At 40.9% G+C, this 14,849-nt stretch overlaps 1 protein-coding gene across 2 annotated transcripts in view; it reads left to right on the top strand.

The window, feature by feature from the left end:
* The window catches only part of ube2o (ubiquitin-conjugating enzyme E2O), a 36,636-nt gene that overhangs the window by 16,262 nt on the left and 5,525 nt on the right, over positions 1–14,849 (top strand). For both annotated transcript variants that reach the window (XM_038713833.1, XM_038713834.1), the window contains exons 2-19: positions 472–531; positions 900–1,010; positions 1,336–1,433; positions 1,573–1,636; positions 2,727–2,870; positions 3,708–3,817; positions 4,079–4,229; positions 4,514–4,571; positions 5,555–5,723; positions 6,517–6,672; positions 7,773–7,927; positions 8,323–8,435; positions 8,652–8,780; positions 9,400–9,489; positions 9,584–9,902; positions 11,197–11,561; positions 13,760–13,940; positions 14,423–14,559. In XM_038713833.1, coding sequence (XP_038569761.1) covers positions 472–531; positions 900–1,010; positions 1,336–1,433; positions 1,573–1,636; positions 2,727–2,870; positions 3,708–3,817; positions 4,079–4,229; positions 4,514–4,571; positions 5,555–5,723; positions 6,517–6,672; positions 7,773–7,927; positions 8,323–8,435; positions 8,652–8,780; positions 9,400–9,489; positions 9,584–9,902; positions 11,197–11,561; positions 13,760–13,940; positions 14,423–14,559 — 2,610 coding nt within the window. The remainder of the gene's footprint in view (positions 1–471; positions 532–899; positions 1,011–1,335; positions 1,434–1,572; positions 1,637–2,726; positions 2,871–3,707; positions 3,818–4,078; positions 4,230–4,513; positions 4,572–5,554; positions 5,724–6,516; positions 6,673–7,772; positions 7,928–8,322; positions 8,436–8,651; positions 8,781–9,399; positions 9,490–9,583; positions 9,903–11,196; positions 11,562–13,759; positions 13,941–14,422; positions 14,560–14,849) is intronic.

Below are 14,849 nucleotides of genomic sequence, written 5' to 3'. Positions count from 1 at the left end.
GTTTCACAGATTCCTGTTTTTATTTCAGTGTGTGTTGATTAATAATTGATAATGAAAACATGTTTTGCTGACTCCTTCAGTGCTCGTGACACTGCTGGAGTCTCACACCAGAGAGTCTCTCTGTCTGGATGGTAGCTGCTCTCAGGGGGTGTTACAGCTCTGCTGACTGTGCATGTTGCGGTCTTCATGGCTGCGGGCAGGGACACGACAGGGGTGTGACAAATCGTTATTAGTAATGTTTGTCATGGTGGTGTAAGTTTGAATGTGATTGACGTGCAGTCGGTTCATTTTGAAGTTCTTCTCCAGGGTTCATCACAAGGTCATTGATGCGATGCGAGTTTTCTGCAGTGAGTGCTAGCATATGAAAATGATGATCCCAGGTGGCAGCTTCTGTTAGTGTGAGATTTCTGTTAGATGAGGTCATGCAGGTTGTCCACCATTTTCTAAACTTCTTTCTTCTTTCTTTTCCAGCTGAAACTTGAAGATCGATCTATTGTCATTAGAGACATCGTGCGACGAAACAATTGTAATGTAAGTGGCGTCCTCAGTATGCATCTGGTAACTCCTTTTCACTTCAGCCCTCTCATTCTGTCTTTTTATTTCTAACTGCTTCTTTTTTTTTTTCAATCAAGTCTCTCTTATTGTTAGTCGTGTCACTGCTCACCGCTCTGTTCCATTTGCTGCTTCAGACATGACTGGAATATTACTGCAGGTCAAACACGCACAGAGGACTAAAAGGAAACTTTGTGTTAAAGCAGTGCAACAACTCCCAATCTGAATATAAATACAACATTAAACTTTGATTAGATTTTCTTTTGGTTGAAATTCATTAAACTTGATGAAAAGGATAGTGTAGCAGGTCGTTAATATGAAGATATGCTGAACTTGTTGCATTACAGGACAACCAGTGTGGTATTGTGACCAACATTGATATCGAGTGTGCCGTGAAACTGGTGGGAACGAACTGTGTTCTGTATCCAGTTAACAGCAAAGACCTGCAGCACATCTGGGTAAGAGAATTTTACTGAATAGGGATAGGTCACAACTTTTCAGTAGTCTTTCAATTATAAAAAAAAAAAATTGGATGATGTTTATGCAACTATCGTCTGGTCTTCAAAAATATATTTTCCTTTGTTGAGAGATGAATACAAAATGATCAGTCTCATGGTATATTGCTTAATGCTTTCAGAAACTGATTTAGCAGTATCAGATAACCAGATCTCTGTCATTGTTGCTGATAGGGTTGGGTTAGAGAAATAGTAGTGGCAGTGGTAAACCTCTGCAACTTTCAGTGTAAAATTTATAGGTTTCCTGTCGTCATTGTCTTCTTTCCAGTCGTTTATGTACGGCGATTACATTGCCTATGACTTCTGGCTGGGGAAAGTGTACGACCTGACCAATCACATAATCCTCAAGCTCTCCAATGGAGCCAGGTAGGTGTGTGTATGCGTGTGTGTGATTATACAGCGTATACTGTGACCATGTCGGAGTGTTTGCATGCTGCATGCATTCACCTTTGCCAGATCCAGTGAATGTCAACTGGTCACTGGTCTCTCTCTTGTCTCCCTCCAGGTGCTCCATGAGTGTGGAGGACGGTGCCAAGCTTTACGACGTCTGTCCACATGTCAGTGATTCGGTATGTAGCCACAAGCTCTTCTCTGTCTAGAGCTGTTAGTCAGGGGTCAGATCCCTTTAAAAAATGACCGAAACAACTGTTAATAGTTCTCATTTGTCGTGGTCTGTAACCAGAGATTAGTTACATTTACTTGTTGTTGTCTTGATCCACTGACACTTAAATTAATGTTCTAAAAATAGACTTGATTTTTGTTTGCATTTTATTTATTGTGGTTCTCTAATTTGATTATACGCTGAATGTCTAATATCGGTCCTCTGCTTTTGAGTCATGTAATAGAACATTTACACGTGTGTGGGTCTAAGACATGGGTGTCATTTACACTGGGGAAGCTGGGACCACATTTTGAAATGGCTGATTTTGTCCCCATCACTTATTGAAAGCATTTGTTAAAAATGTTCTAAAAAAGCTTGCACCAAGAAATGTTAAATAATAAATGAAAAGTTAATTTGCACTATAAGAAAACATGCAATGCAATTTAAATATAGCAGAAACAAATGTGTGCACTGTCCAGTATTATATTCTGTTATATTTTTATATTTATGATTTGTCACCTGCCAGCTGAATTTTTCTGTTTCCTTTGTTTTTATATATATATATACGACATTTCCACTGTAAATTAGAGCAGAAAATGTCTCCAGAATGCAGGAAATTAAGTGTTTAATGCTCCAATGTTCTGGGGGAGGACCCCAAGAACCCCTGCTCCTATATTTCAGCATTTCATGTTTCTTAAAAATAACGTTAAAAATGTTCTCATCTTGAATTCTGAATATCTATTAGAAATAGCTTAGTAACAAAAGACTGTGCTGCTAAAGACCTACAGATCAGTGATATTGTGCTGTATTAATTTTTTACAGCGTTTTCCCCACAGAGCGACATTAATGTCCAGAAAATGTCCATTTATTGCAAAATTAAAATGTGATATGCTGCATTGCAATAGACATTGGCATTTTTTAGCTGTACATGTTATAAAATAATACTGAATATTAATATAATGTGTTGTTGTGTTGCCTCAAGCATCTGATAAACCTCAGCATAATGTTCTTCCTTCTTTAGTCATATTGTTTCTTTGTTTACTCTGTTTACTCTTCAGGGGTTGTTCTTTGACGAGGCGTACGGTTTCTACCCAGGCCAGGTCCTGATTGGTCCGGCAAAAGTCTTCTCTAATGTTCAGTGGCTGTCAGGGGTCAAACCCGTCCTCAGCCGGAAGTGCAAGTTCAGGGTTGTGGTAGAAGAGGTGAGACGATGGTGATGGCCCTCTCTTTTAATGCGCGTCTTCTTTTCACTGCAGCATCCTTTATTTAACTGAGAGGAAACAACCCATTTAGGGACATTCTGTGTTTGTATCTGCAGCCCCTGGTCACACAATTTATTCACTCCCTTCTGCATAATACAAAGAAAATGCTTTTTAGGTTTACTAGCAGAAAGAGAAGAATTATATCACTATGACTTTCATTCATTCATTCAAACCTTTATTTAACCAGGATAAAAAACTCCTTGAGATTAAAAATCTCTTTTACCAAAGTGCCCTGGCAAGTGGCAGCAGCGCGGTTAGAAATAGATACAGAGACACTTACAGATAAAATACATAGACACAATTTCACTCATCATATTCAAACAACAATGTCATCATAAAAAAACCTGGGTCCTGAATCAATTTAAAAACAATGACAGACAGACAGCCTTTCTGCAAGGTCCTTTAAAAAGCCTTTAAAAGAATAAAGTGAGACCAACTCCTTCAACTGTAGTTCATACTGAAGCAGATTCCATGCAGATGGTGCTGCAAAATTAAAAGCCTTTTTGCCAAAGTCAGTGCGGGCTTTAGGGACCGTCAATAAAAACAGATCCTGTGAGCGCAGGTGATATGTCCCTGCAGGGCTCGGGAGGATGTAAGTGTTCACGATGATAGTATAATCACAAATATCAGAACCTCCAGTTAACACTGTGCACAAGTCTTTTTTTGTTTTGTTTTACTGTTTTGGAGTCATATACTTGAATAAATTGGGGCTTTACGTGTAATTGTGGATCTTAAATTGTCTAAAAGGTGTCTGTGGTGTCATTGTGCTCTCCTCAGGTAAAAGTGGTAGAGCTGAAGGTGACGTGGATCACCAAGAGCTACTCTCCCAAAGGTTCAGACAGCGTCTATCCTCCTCCTTCCACCATCACACAGGAAAATCTCTGCAGGTCAGTGGAAACATTCCTCCATATGTCCTCACACAGATTTATTTATGCTGTTGTGGTGATCTTTTGGTTGCCATAGCTTGAAGTCTGTTTAATTGTTATTTTCTGACAGCTTTAAGAATTTACATAAATTAGTAAATTGCTATATTGTGCTCGTGCTTGTGGTATTCAACAACGCATTCATTGGTAACATGTTTAGGGACATCTTAGGTCTGTGCTCAGGGCTTGCCCGCGGGGTAATGTTACTGTGCTGCTTGGGTTTAGGGTGAGGCGTCTGGGATACTACGACCACACCCAGAGGCAGCTAGGAGAGAGGGCCCTATATGTTTTCCCTGCTAAGGGGGATGCCACACGCATCACCTGTGAAGGACCCGAGGGTGCCCCTGTCCTGCCCGAAGACCCCGTAGCCAGAAAGGTGAGGTTAAAAAGCGATTTGTATATCTCTGAGTATGGATTTAATTGTGCTCTTTTATGGTATATGAAGAACTTGTTACCTGGATGATGTAGCCGGTTATGCCCTCAGGAGCATATTAACACCTTAAATCACATGTTTTACACAAGAAGTTAATGAAGAGGAGGTGATTAGTGACGGGTGTATTTTTTGAAAGTTTGGTATTACAGAGACTGTCAGTGCTTCTTAACTGCAAGGTATTTTTTGATCATCTTCTCCCTCTGTATGTGTGTGTCTGTGTGTGTCAGTTGAAAAGGATGTTCAAGAAGGATTCGGGGAAGAAGATGGAGAATGCTGATGCACAAGGTGCCAAACAACACTAAGCAGAAAACAGTTTACAGAGGAAAATGCAGCGCGCACACACACACGCACACACACACACACGCACGCATGCACGCAGGCAGGCAGGCAGGCAAAAATTCATTTATAACACCTTGTTTTGCACTTGTTTCTGACTACTGATCAAATTCAATGTTTTCCAGTGCGGAGCAACATCTTCTGCCCTTCACATCAAAAATGCAGATATGTTTTGATTGGAGTACAGTGTGTTGACAAAAATAATGTTTGGAAAAAACTTTTTTTTGCCGGTTAATGAATCATAAAATGATACATAGATTAATTCATCATTGGTAACAGGATATTTTAACTATTACAATCAAGTTAATCATTATACAGGCCCACGCCATACACTACTTCATTTATTTCTTTTATATATTTGCCATTAGTGTTACGTTTTGACAAGTTTGAACTGTAAAATGTCCTACTTTGTACATATCTTGGTCGCAACTTCTTACTGAACAAGATATTGGCCAGTATTTTTTTTATCAGATTATTTTAATGGGTCTGCCTTTAAAAGTCCAGTATCAGTTGGGTAGTTTAAGTTTGTTTTTAAAAAGGTTTGAATTTGTAAATCTCTCTAGTCTCTATGAATGGTCATCACACTAAGCGTCAGAATGATTTTAAAGTCCCTGTGAGTCCTTTTCACAAGCACAGAGGAAACAGACTAATTGAAAATTGTGCTTAAGTGAAGCAAACTTTAGCTGAGCTGTCTGCATGATCCAGGAAAACAGAGGATTTCTTTGTCTCTCTCTGTAAAGCCCTAGCTAAATAAAAACCTGAAGTACTCAGACTGACCTTATTTTTTTCACCAATTCAAATTGATTCACCTCAGGGAATGATAAAGAACTATATATAATGTATTTTTCCCTTCTGAATGATTTTGTATTTTTAAGTAAAAACCAACTAATGATGATCCATACCGTAAACTCTTCTGTTTTATCTGTCACCAGGCGAGCACAAATCAGAGCAGACGGACTCGTCTCATCCCAGCAACAACAACAACGGACCTGTGGTTCCCATCCAGAACCCTCCGGACGCGCACAACACCAACGACACCTCAGCTGAACACGGGGAGCAGGACGCCGACGACGAGGCTGCCGAAGACACTGACGACACCAGGTCTGTTAACATAGTTATTTGATTTTGTTTGTTAAGCTTGTTTTTCATTATTAATGAAGCTGAGCCACTTGTTCTCAGCGAAATCCATTTCATGAGTGTGTTGAGAGTCTCAACACACTCATGAAATGGATCTTGAGACAGACGGCAACACACACACTTTAATTAGGTTCATGTTTAATTACATTTTTTTTTTAATTATTATACCTAACAGGACAATTAACCCCTCAAATGTGAGTAAGTAAGTGATTATTTCCATAAGTGACAGAAATAAGCCTTTTCACTTTGGCAACTGAAGTCTGATGCTTGGCTGAGAGCCTTCCTTTTCTAAACGTTACAGTTGTGACCACAAAGCTGAATCATCATCATCATCTCTCAAACACGGCCTCAACAAAATGATTAACCTTAAAACCTCTAGAAATGTAGTCTTATAGTAGTAGGGCTGTTGCACTGAATTTCATTACATTTTATTGTGATCACATTATTGTGTCCATTGTGTCTGCTCCTCGAGATCTTTATCCAGACTTCTGTCCTAAAATATGTCTGCATAAACTTCAGATACTTCTATGTTAAACCCAAATTTTTTGCCGTACTGTAAATCAGAGCTTTCACAATTAAGTCAATTCATTGATTAATTGATAAGTTGATTAGCAGAAAACTAATTAGTGAAGTAATTTTTCTTCAAAACTGCCCATAATTCTCAAAGGTGTGGGTGGAAAACTGTCCTGTGTACATATGTATCTACAGTTAGTGATAGTGAATATTACTGACCTGTGGCTGTAACCCTGGTTGGCAGCTCTCTGACGTCATCGGCCAGCTCCACAGCCTCTTCTCAGAGCGGCGGTCTGGGAGCCAACCGGAAGAAGAGCATCCCGCTCTCCATCCGCAACCTGAAGAGGAAGCATAAGAAGAAGAGGACCAAGTTTTCCCGCGAGTTCAAGCCTGGAGACCGGTGGGTTGACAGCAGGTGGGGGGGGGGGGACACACCAGCACACAAACCTCCAGTATTTTTCCTTCTCTGCTCTGTTTACCACCATAACTCACATTTAGTCATCTTTGTTGCTTGCACTGCTTTGCACTTTATTTGTGTCATGTATTCATCACTCCTTCCATTCATATCCTTGTCATTTCTTACAACTAGTACGTCTGTCACACTGCTGGGCAGCTTTTCTGTAGATTTGGTGCCTCACCAGGCCGCTGTGGGCTTTCTCAAAAGTGACCGGTGATTGATCCAGTTCCTTTTTCTTTCTTTTTTTAAGTTTGGCGACCAACTTTTTTGACATTTTGCAGATCTACAGTATAAGGCTGCTGGTTCTGGTGACTGTGCTTCCTGCACATTTAGACCCCACCTTGCAGCTGAATTGGGAACTTGATGTAAAAATTAGACCAATGACATCATCTGTTGCCGACCGCTAAAGCAACCAACAGCTGTTTACCCTGGAAGAACTGACAACACTGTGTTTGTGTGTCCCTCCATCCTCTCTGTTGTTTGTCAAAGGGCTCATGTCTCGATCTGTCTGACAGCGACACTGGAGCTTGACTGCAGCCACACACAGTCTTTTCAGTGCAGACTACTGATGGTGTAATTTCCTCAACCCCACACTCGGATTTCACACTCACTCTCTCTTGCTCACTGTTTTTTTACTTTACACAACAGCACAACAACAGTGCAAATTTTCTGTTCTTCTTTTAGTTGCCAATTAAATTCATGTTTCCAAAAATGAAACCTTTTTACACGTGAGGCTTTCAGTTTGACAACCTCTAGTCTGACATAACAGCGAGAGTTTAGTTATTATGACTGTGTTTTGTGTTCAGCTGTAAGATGTTTGAGTTACATTTTACAAATCAGTGCTGCTCCGGATGATGATGCGGTTATTGTCAGACAGCGGATACTGGCATAATGTCAGTTATACTCTAATTCAAATCAACATAGGCTTAATTTTGTTATACAGCAGCTTTTCTTTTGTGTTGAGTGAAAAGTAGGTAACCACAAGAGGGAAATGCTCCTCTACATAATAAAAGGCAAGGTGATTTTTGTGTGTGTTTGTACAGGGTTGCAGTGGAAGTTGTATCCACAAAGACCACGGCTGATGTGATGTGGAAGGACGGGCGGGTGGAGAAGGGGATCCGATCAAATGACCTCATCCCCATCCAGCACCTCGACAGCCATGAGTTTTGTCCTGGGGACTTCGTAGTGGACAAACGACGTAAGGAAAATTTATTGAATTATATCTTCTTTTTATATGATGATTTTTGTTGTTTTATTTCATTGAGTGTTATTTCCCTTTTGAAATGTCCTCTGTCACTGTGAACTGCCATGAGATATTTTTTTTATATATAGGCCACTTGTCACCTAGTACCTACAGTATCTAGGACATTCACTGAAACTATGCCACATTTGTGTGTCTTGTGTAAAATGCACTGAAAATACAGGGATGTACTCTAAAGCTCCGACCTTACAGCAAACTCAAGGTTCCGTTTTCGTCCAGAAAAATAAAATTTTTATTATAAATCTTTGAAGTTAGAGTTTTCGGGTGTTTGCATTTTGTATACTTGCTCTCTAAACTCTGTACTTTCTGTGTTTGTGTGTGTGCTCTCTCAGCCCAAGCCCTGCAGGACCCGGGAGTATATGGTGTGATCCAGTCTGGTGATCACAAGGGCAGAACATGTGTCGTTAAGTGGATCAAACTCAACTCCTCCAGTGAGGATGTGGAGGTCAGTCAGGACTTTAAGAAAGTGAAAATCATGTGAAAATTTTATATTAGTGCAGTACTATAGAGGGAGGAGAGGGGGGGCTTTAATGCAGGTAGGGAAAGCTGTAGGCGGCAACCACAGCAGGTCTTATGTTGTGATGCCGGGCTGCTGTACTCGGCTCTTCAACTTTAAAGTAGAAATGAAATGTGGCTGGTTTTCTTTTTTGCTTTACTCCAGGTTATCGGCATTGAGGAGGATGTCAGCGTGTACGACATCGCAGATCACCCAGATTTCCACTTCCGCACCACCGACATTGTCATCAGAATATGGAACTCAGAGAACGGACAGAACGATTGCGAAAATGAGGTGAGAACAATAAAAAACAAAAAACCTCTGTCCTTTCCCATGCATCGCACGGTCCACCCTCACTGACGCAGATGGAGTGGACAAAATGACCAACACCCCTCAGTATGATGCACTACGATTCAACAGCACCACAAACTGCAGCCTCCAAAATGATCATACAGTTGAATCAACACCTCTCTAAAACAGTTTCAACAAATGGAACATTATGACCTTCATGACGGGAGCATTCGTTGCAGCTTATTGAACTTTTCTCCCGCACCACCCTCAGGGGAAGATATCCACTTTGCTTGAAACTCTGTCATAATCCAACTGATAAAGCCCTTATTAGCTATTCCCTAATAGCACATTTGTGCTATTAGGAGAAGCTGTGCTCATTTTAATGACGTCATAACCTTTTAGAGCAACCAAATGAAAATTAAATTCATGAGTATATATTTCTCTTTATCCAATAGTGTCATATTATGAAGTAATAAACACTGCCGTCTGTGGTGTTTAGTGCTAGTGAGGCTTTGTTCTTTTATTAAAGCCATGTTGGTTTTGTTTAGATTCTTTGAGTCTTGTTTTCATATTGTGTAAGGTGTAGACTGTTGTATATATCTCTACATCCTCCTTCCCTCAGACGTCAGTCGGCCAGGTGTCCAGGGTGGATGTGAGCAGCAAAGTGGAGGTGGTATGGGCAGATAACTCCATGACCATCGTCCTGCCACAGGTGAGTGTTTATCCTTGACGAGTTTATCCTCATTTTTGACGTTAGAAGTGAGACGCCTGTTGCTGACGGTGTCCTAATAATCACACACACACAGCACCTGTACAACGTGGAGTCTGAGATCGAGGAGACCGACTACGACTCGGTGGAGGAGACGAGCAGCGTCCTGTCCACTGAGGAGTGGGAGGACGAGAGCGACAGCTGGGAGACGGATAACGGCCTCACCACTGAGGATGACAGCCACATCAACAATGCAGATGCCACCGACACAGCAACGCCGACCCCCACCCCCACCGGCTCCACGACGTTCATCATCCCCCCTCAAGAGGGTAGCAAAGTTGGGGTCACCAGCCCCACTAAAGCGGTCCCTGGAGAGGAGGGAGAGGCGTCCGTAGCTGCGGCCAGTCCTGGAGGAGGTGGGGAGCTTATTTTGTAACATCAATATAATTTTTACTTTCGAGGAAATTGTGTCAACTTTACAAAACTTAAATCCTTCTCCCTGATTCTTTTGTCACCGCTCGTGATTATTTGTTCTGTAAAGGACAAAAGCATGAGAGCTTTTTTGTCCTACTTAGACTTTTAGAGTGTTAATAAAGCATGAGGGGGGGAAAAACCCCACCTAAACACACTGAAGAACCCCCCCCCCCACACACACATACACAGAGTAACTAATCATACACCTGAGAAACTGCACACAATGAAGTGATTTAAGTGTCCGGCTACGCGGGCACTCATGAGGACTCTTGCTGCTGCGTTTTGAATGAGCTGGAGCCTTCCGATTGTTCGCCTTTATTTGCTCTAATACATAATATTACACTTGTTTGATGTGTTAAAGGATAAGTGAAATTCTCTTTATTTATTTTATTTTTTGTCAACTAATGATCATATTTACGAGCTTTGCCGATGTATCCAAAGCCCGATTTATAAACTCTTCCTCAGTGCCAAGGAACTTTGTTGTTGTCCAAAAACAATTAGAAACACATTAATGAGCCACATCGTTGCAATGGGTGACATTTCCCCTCAATAGGTGATTTTATTTTGAGTCAGTCCCACATAAACCATCCTGCTGCTGTACATACTCACTGGAGCACCATATATGTGTGTCAGTCTGCAGCTGAAAATAACAAATGCAATATATTTTACTTTGGGAGGAATGTTTCCTAAACTACGGAGCCCAGCTGTTTCAGGAAATTAACCTTTAAAAAATTAGTAAATATTTCTGACCAGTTTTTACCCATCCATCCATCGTCAACCGCTTATTCTGCGTACAGGGTTGCTGACATCGGGCGAAAGGCGGGGTACACCCTGGACAGGTCGCCAGTCCATCGCAGGGCCACACATTTGTCTATGTGTGGCCCCACTCACGCTCACACCTAAGGACAATTTTGGAGACACCAATTAACCTAGCTTGCATGTCTTTGGATAGTGGGAGGAAGCCGGAGCACCCGGAGAGAACGAAGAGTTTTTACCCTTTCTGCTTAAACAGGAATACTGGGAGATGAACTAAGTGAACTATGATTTGCTGACAGTAACAGAAATATAGCCACCTAGCTTGACTTGATAAAACAATCACTCAATGTGGATTCAAACATCAGTTCATGCCTTCACATCATAAAAACATACTAGCTGCATCCAGACATACATCTAATTATACTAATGTGCTAATTTGTTATACATAAATCATTCTTTGACACAACTCTGCCTGCTTAGGAACCACTCCAGGAGCAGTCAACGGAGCGGAGAAGCCCAGTAAAGACGGTGCCCCTCGAGGCTTCAGGGAGTTGAAAGAGGCCTTGAAGATCCTGGAGAGTCTGAAGAACATGACTGTGGAGCAGCTGTGGACTGGCTATTCTCCAACCTCCCCGACCTCTGCCGAACCAGCTTCCACGACTCACGTAGCGGCTTCGGTGGCACCCACGGCCCCCGAGAAACCCACCAAGGAGAAACGCTTCCTGGACGACATCAAGAAGCTGCAGGAGAACCTGAGGAAGACGTTGGACAATGTGGCCATTGTGGAGGAGGAGAAGATGGAGGCTGTGGTGGAGGCAGGGGGAGGTGCAGGAGCTGGGACAGAGGTAGGTGTTAAATCAACCTACAACATGGCAGTTGATTTATTGTGTGCACAAATTTGCCTGTGCGATCTATAATCTATATAATATATTACTAGTTACTTATTACTCCTTAAAAAAGTAATATCATTACTTTAGTTATTACTTGGTGATAAAAGTAAGTAGTTACGTTACTATATTACTTTCCAGTGTTTCCCACAGAATGACAGGGGTGGGGGGGGTTATTCTAAGGTTGAACAGGTTTGTGCAGCGGTGTTCACGAGAGAGAGAGAAAGAGGGAGCGAGCCAGGAGGTGCTGCACAAATATATGCTACTCAATACAGCTCTTTAGAAAAAAAAAAAGATTTTAAATATGCCTAGAACAAATTTGGAAAATCAGTATGTGGCGGTCCGCGTTGATAATTATCCAAATTATAGGCTAATTATGGGAAACACTTCTTTCCCTACCACCCCCAAACAAAGCAGTCTCCCCCAACTTTTTAACTAACATTATATTCATAACAGCAGCAAGGAGTGTGGTTTTTACAAAGCATATAGCCTAGGCCTAACGTTTCTTAACGCCACTGGCTGAAATAAAAAAAATAAAGCAAGTAAATCCCGACTTTTAAACAGCGGTTTTACAGCACATGTGGCCTATTAACGTTACGTTAACGCCACACTCTCCCAGTTCGGTAAAGTTAGAAATATATTCACAGATTCGAACTTCCAGGATCAATAACTCGTAAGCAAAACGTGTTTAAAACACAAACAACGCCTCTTTACTATCGTAGTTAAGTAGACAACAAGCTACAAGTACATTTTCACCTAAATGAGTCGTCCAACGAGCGGCACAAATAACATTGGTCTCTACGTACAGCCGGCTGTGAGACGAGTGCGCAGGGACCGTCTACAAATTACAACGCCGAAAACACATACTGCAGAAATATTCAATAACTTCACACTTATAAAATGTAGTGCCCCTAAAATCACCTTACACATTCATGATATACTACTGGTTATACTACAACACTTAGTTTGGGGAAAAAATACTTTTGCATACCTAATATTAGGTAGGCCTATTTTTAATATTCAATAACTACACTGTTATGAGCTGTTATGAGCTCACACATCACTGATATCCTGCTGGTGATACTACAATACTTAGTTCATAGAAATATTGGTTGGCATATTTTTGGCAAATTTTAATATTGAATCAAATTCAATAACTTCACTATTAGAGGCTGTAGTACCGTCAAATTCCCCAAAATTATAGAATATTAAAATTCCCCAAAATTATGCAAAACTATATTTCTATGAACTAAATATTGTAGTATCACAAGCAGGATATCAGTGATGTGTGAGGTGATTATGGAGACACTAGAGCTTCTAACAGTAAAGTTATTGAATTTTATTGAGGACAAAAATTTCCCCAAACTATGCAGAAGCTTTTTTTCTCTCAATAAGTGTTGTGGTATAAAACAAAAGGTGACCCCTAGTGGTTGAACTTTGATTTGACGGTACTACAGCCTCTAATAGTGAAGTTATTGAATTTTATTGAATATTAAAATTCCCCAAAATTAAGCAAAACTATATTTCTACAAACTAAGTGTTGTAGTATCATAAGCAGGATATCATTGATGTGTGAGGTGATTTTGGAGACACTACAGCTCATAACAGTGAAGTTATTGAATTTTATTGTCTATTAAAATTCAACAAAATTATGCAAAACAATATTTCTATGAACTAAGTATTGCAGTATCACAAGCAGGCTGCTTCAGCAGATGCTTCAAATGCAGAATTGTTTGCGGTTGAAAGCTTTTTGCTGGTCGCACAGAGTTTATAGATGACACTGTTCTTTGCATCTTAGACTGTGACACAATAATGGCAGCAGCTACTTACAGCTGTGGAAAGAGCGCCTCTCTCCCTCGTTCTCCTTTCTTTATTTAGTGTTTGGCTCTCAGCGGCCATGAACAACAAAGTCCGGTCCCGCTGAGCCGTCGCACAGTCGTGGATTTACGTCAAGGATGGTGCGTTCAGTAACGAGTAACGCAGCGTTACTTGCCTTAGTAACTAGTAATAATATTACCGTTTTAGAAAGTAATTAGTTACACTACTTAGTTACTGGGAAAAGTAATATTATTACAGTGCCCAACACTGGTGATCTATAAATAAACGCGTAAGCAGGTGCCACGTTTTGACATACCTGCCGATATGTTGCTGTTCAGGCAGAGAGAGCTGGAGAGGAAAAGCCTCAGCAGGAGCCACAGACACCGGTGGGTGGACAAGAATGGCCCAGTGAGTTTCTCAGCGACACACCAGTGCTGTGCCAACAGAGTGGAGGCAAGCCTGGCGTCACCTTCACCAGTGCCAAAGGAGAAGTGTTCTCTGTGCTGGAGTGGGCACCAGGTGAGAAACTAGGATGCATAATCTGAGACTTTCTTCTTTCATTCTGTTCCTCCTTCCTTTATTTCCCTCTCTCTCTTCTATTTGGTTTCATTTTCAACCTCCTGAAAGGCTCTGTTTACTTTAATTGGATGAATGAAAACACAATGACCAAACAAGATTAGTTATACAGTACTAAAAAGTTATACTGTACAGACGTCCAGCTCCTCTCAAGAAACCAGATGATCTGTACATTGTTGTACAACCTGAGATGAAACAAGGAGTTAAAGTCAACCTGTCTGCTTTTAAACTGATACTTTGTGGCATTAGCATGTCTATCAGCATGTCTTATTTTGAAGAAGTCGGACAAAAAACAAAACAGTTCTTCATTACTATGAGTGACAGTAGCTGCTTCCCATTTCCATTCTCTCAAGTTGTGTTTGTACATTTTTATTTATTTCTGTGTTACCATCTGTCCGTCTCATCGCTTTCTTTTTTTTTTTAAGACACACACTCATTCAAGAAAATGGAGTTTCAGCCAGCGGAGGCAAAGAAGTTCTTCAGCACAGTGAGGAAGGAAATGGCTCTGCTAGCGACATCACTGCCGGACGGCATCATGGTGAAAACCTTTGAAGACCGCATGGTGGGTTTGCTGTTAGCTGTTAAAAAAACTCAGACACTGGCTATACTGGCAGCCTCTCTCCATCTCTTTTCACAAACTTGAATTTCTCATGCAGAGTTTTTCACAGAAATTGAAGATATACAGCCACAGACCAGAACCACAGAAATTATTTCTAAATGTAATTTTACAAGCTCAAAATTGTATTGACCTTTTTCTAAGCACATATGTTATCAAGTGTGAGTCTATTTCTTGGTCTTCAGAACAACAACAGCACCAGAGAGAAAGGACCAAAGAGAAGCAGTAGAATCCTC

Source organism: Micropterus salmoides, unplaced genomic scaffold (assembly GCF_014851395.1).
Source record: "Micropterus salmoides isolate LMB-PRFRI ecotype aquatic unplaced genomic scaffold, ASM1485139v1 Ms_hic_scaffold_12, whole genome shotgun sequence".
Taxonomy (NCBI): domain Eukaryota; kingdom Metazoa; phylum Chordata; class Actinopteri; order Centrarchiformes; family Centrarchidae; genus Micropterus; species Micropterus salmoides.
Note: the sequence above shows the minus strand (reverse complement) of the source record. Positions and strands in the feature narration are given on the sequence as shown.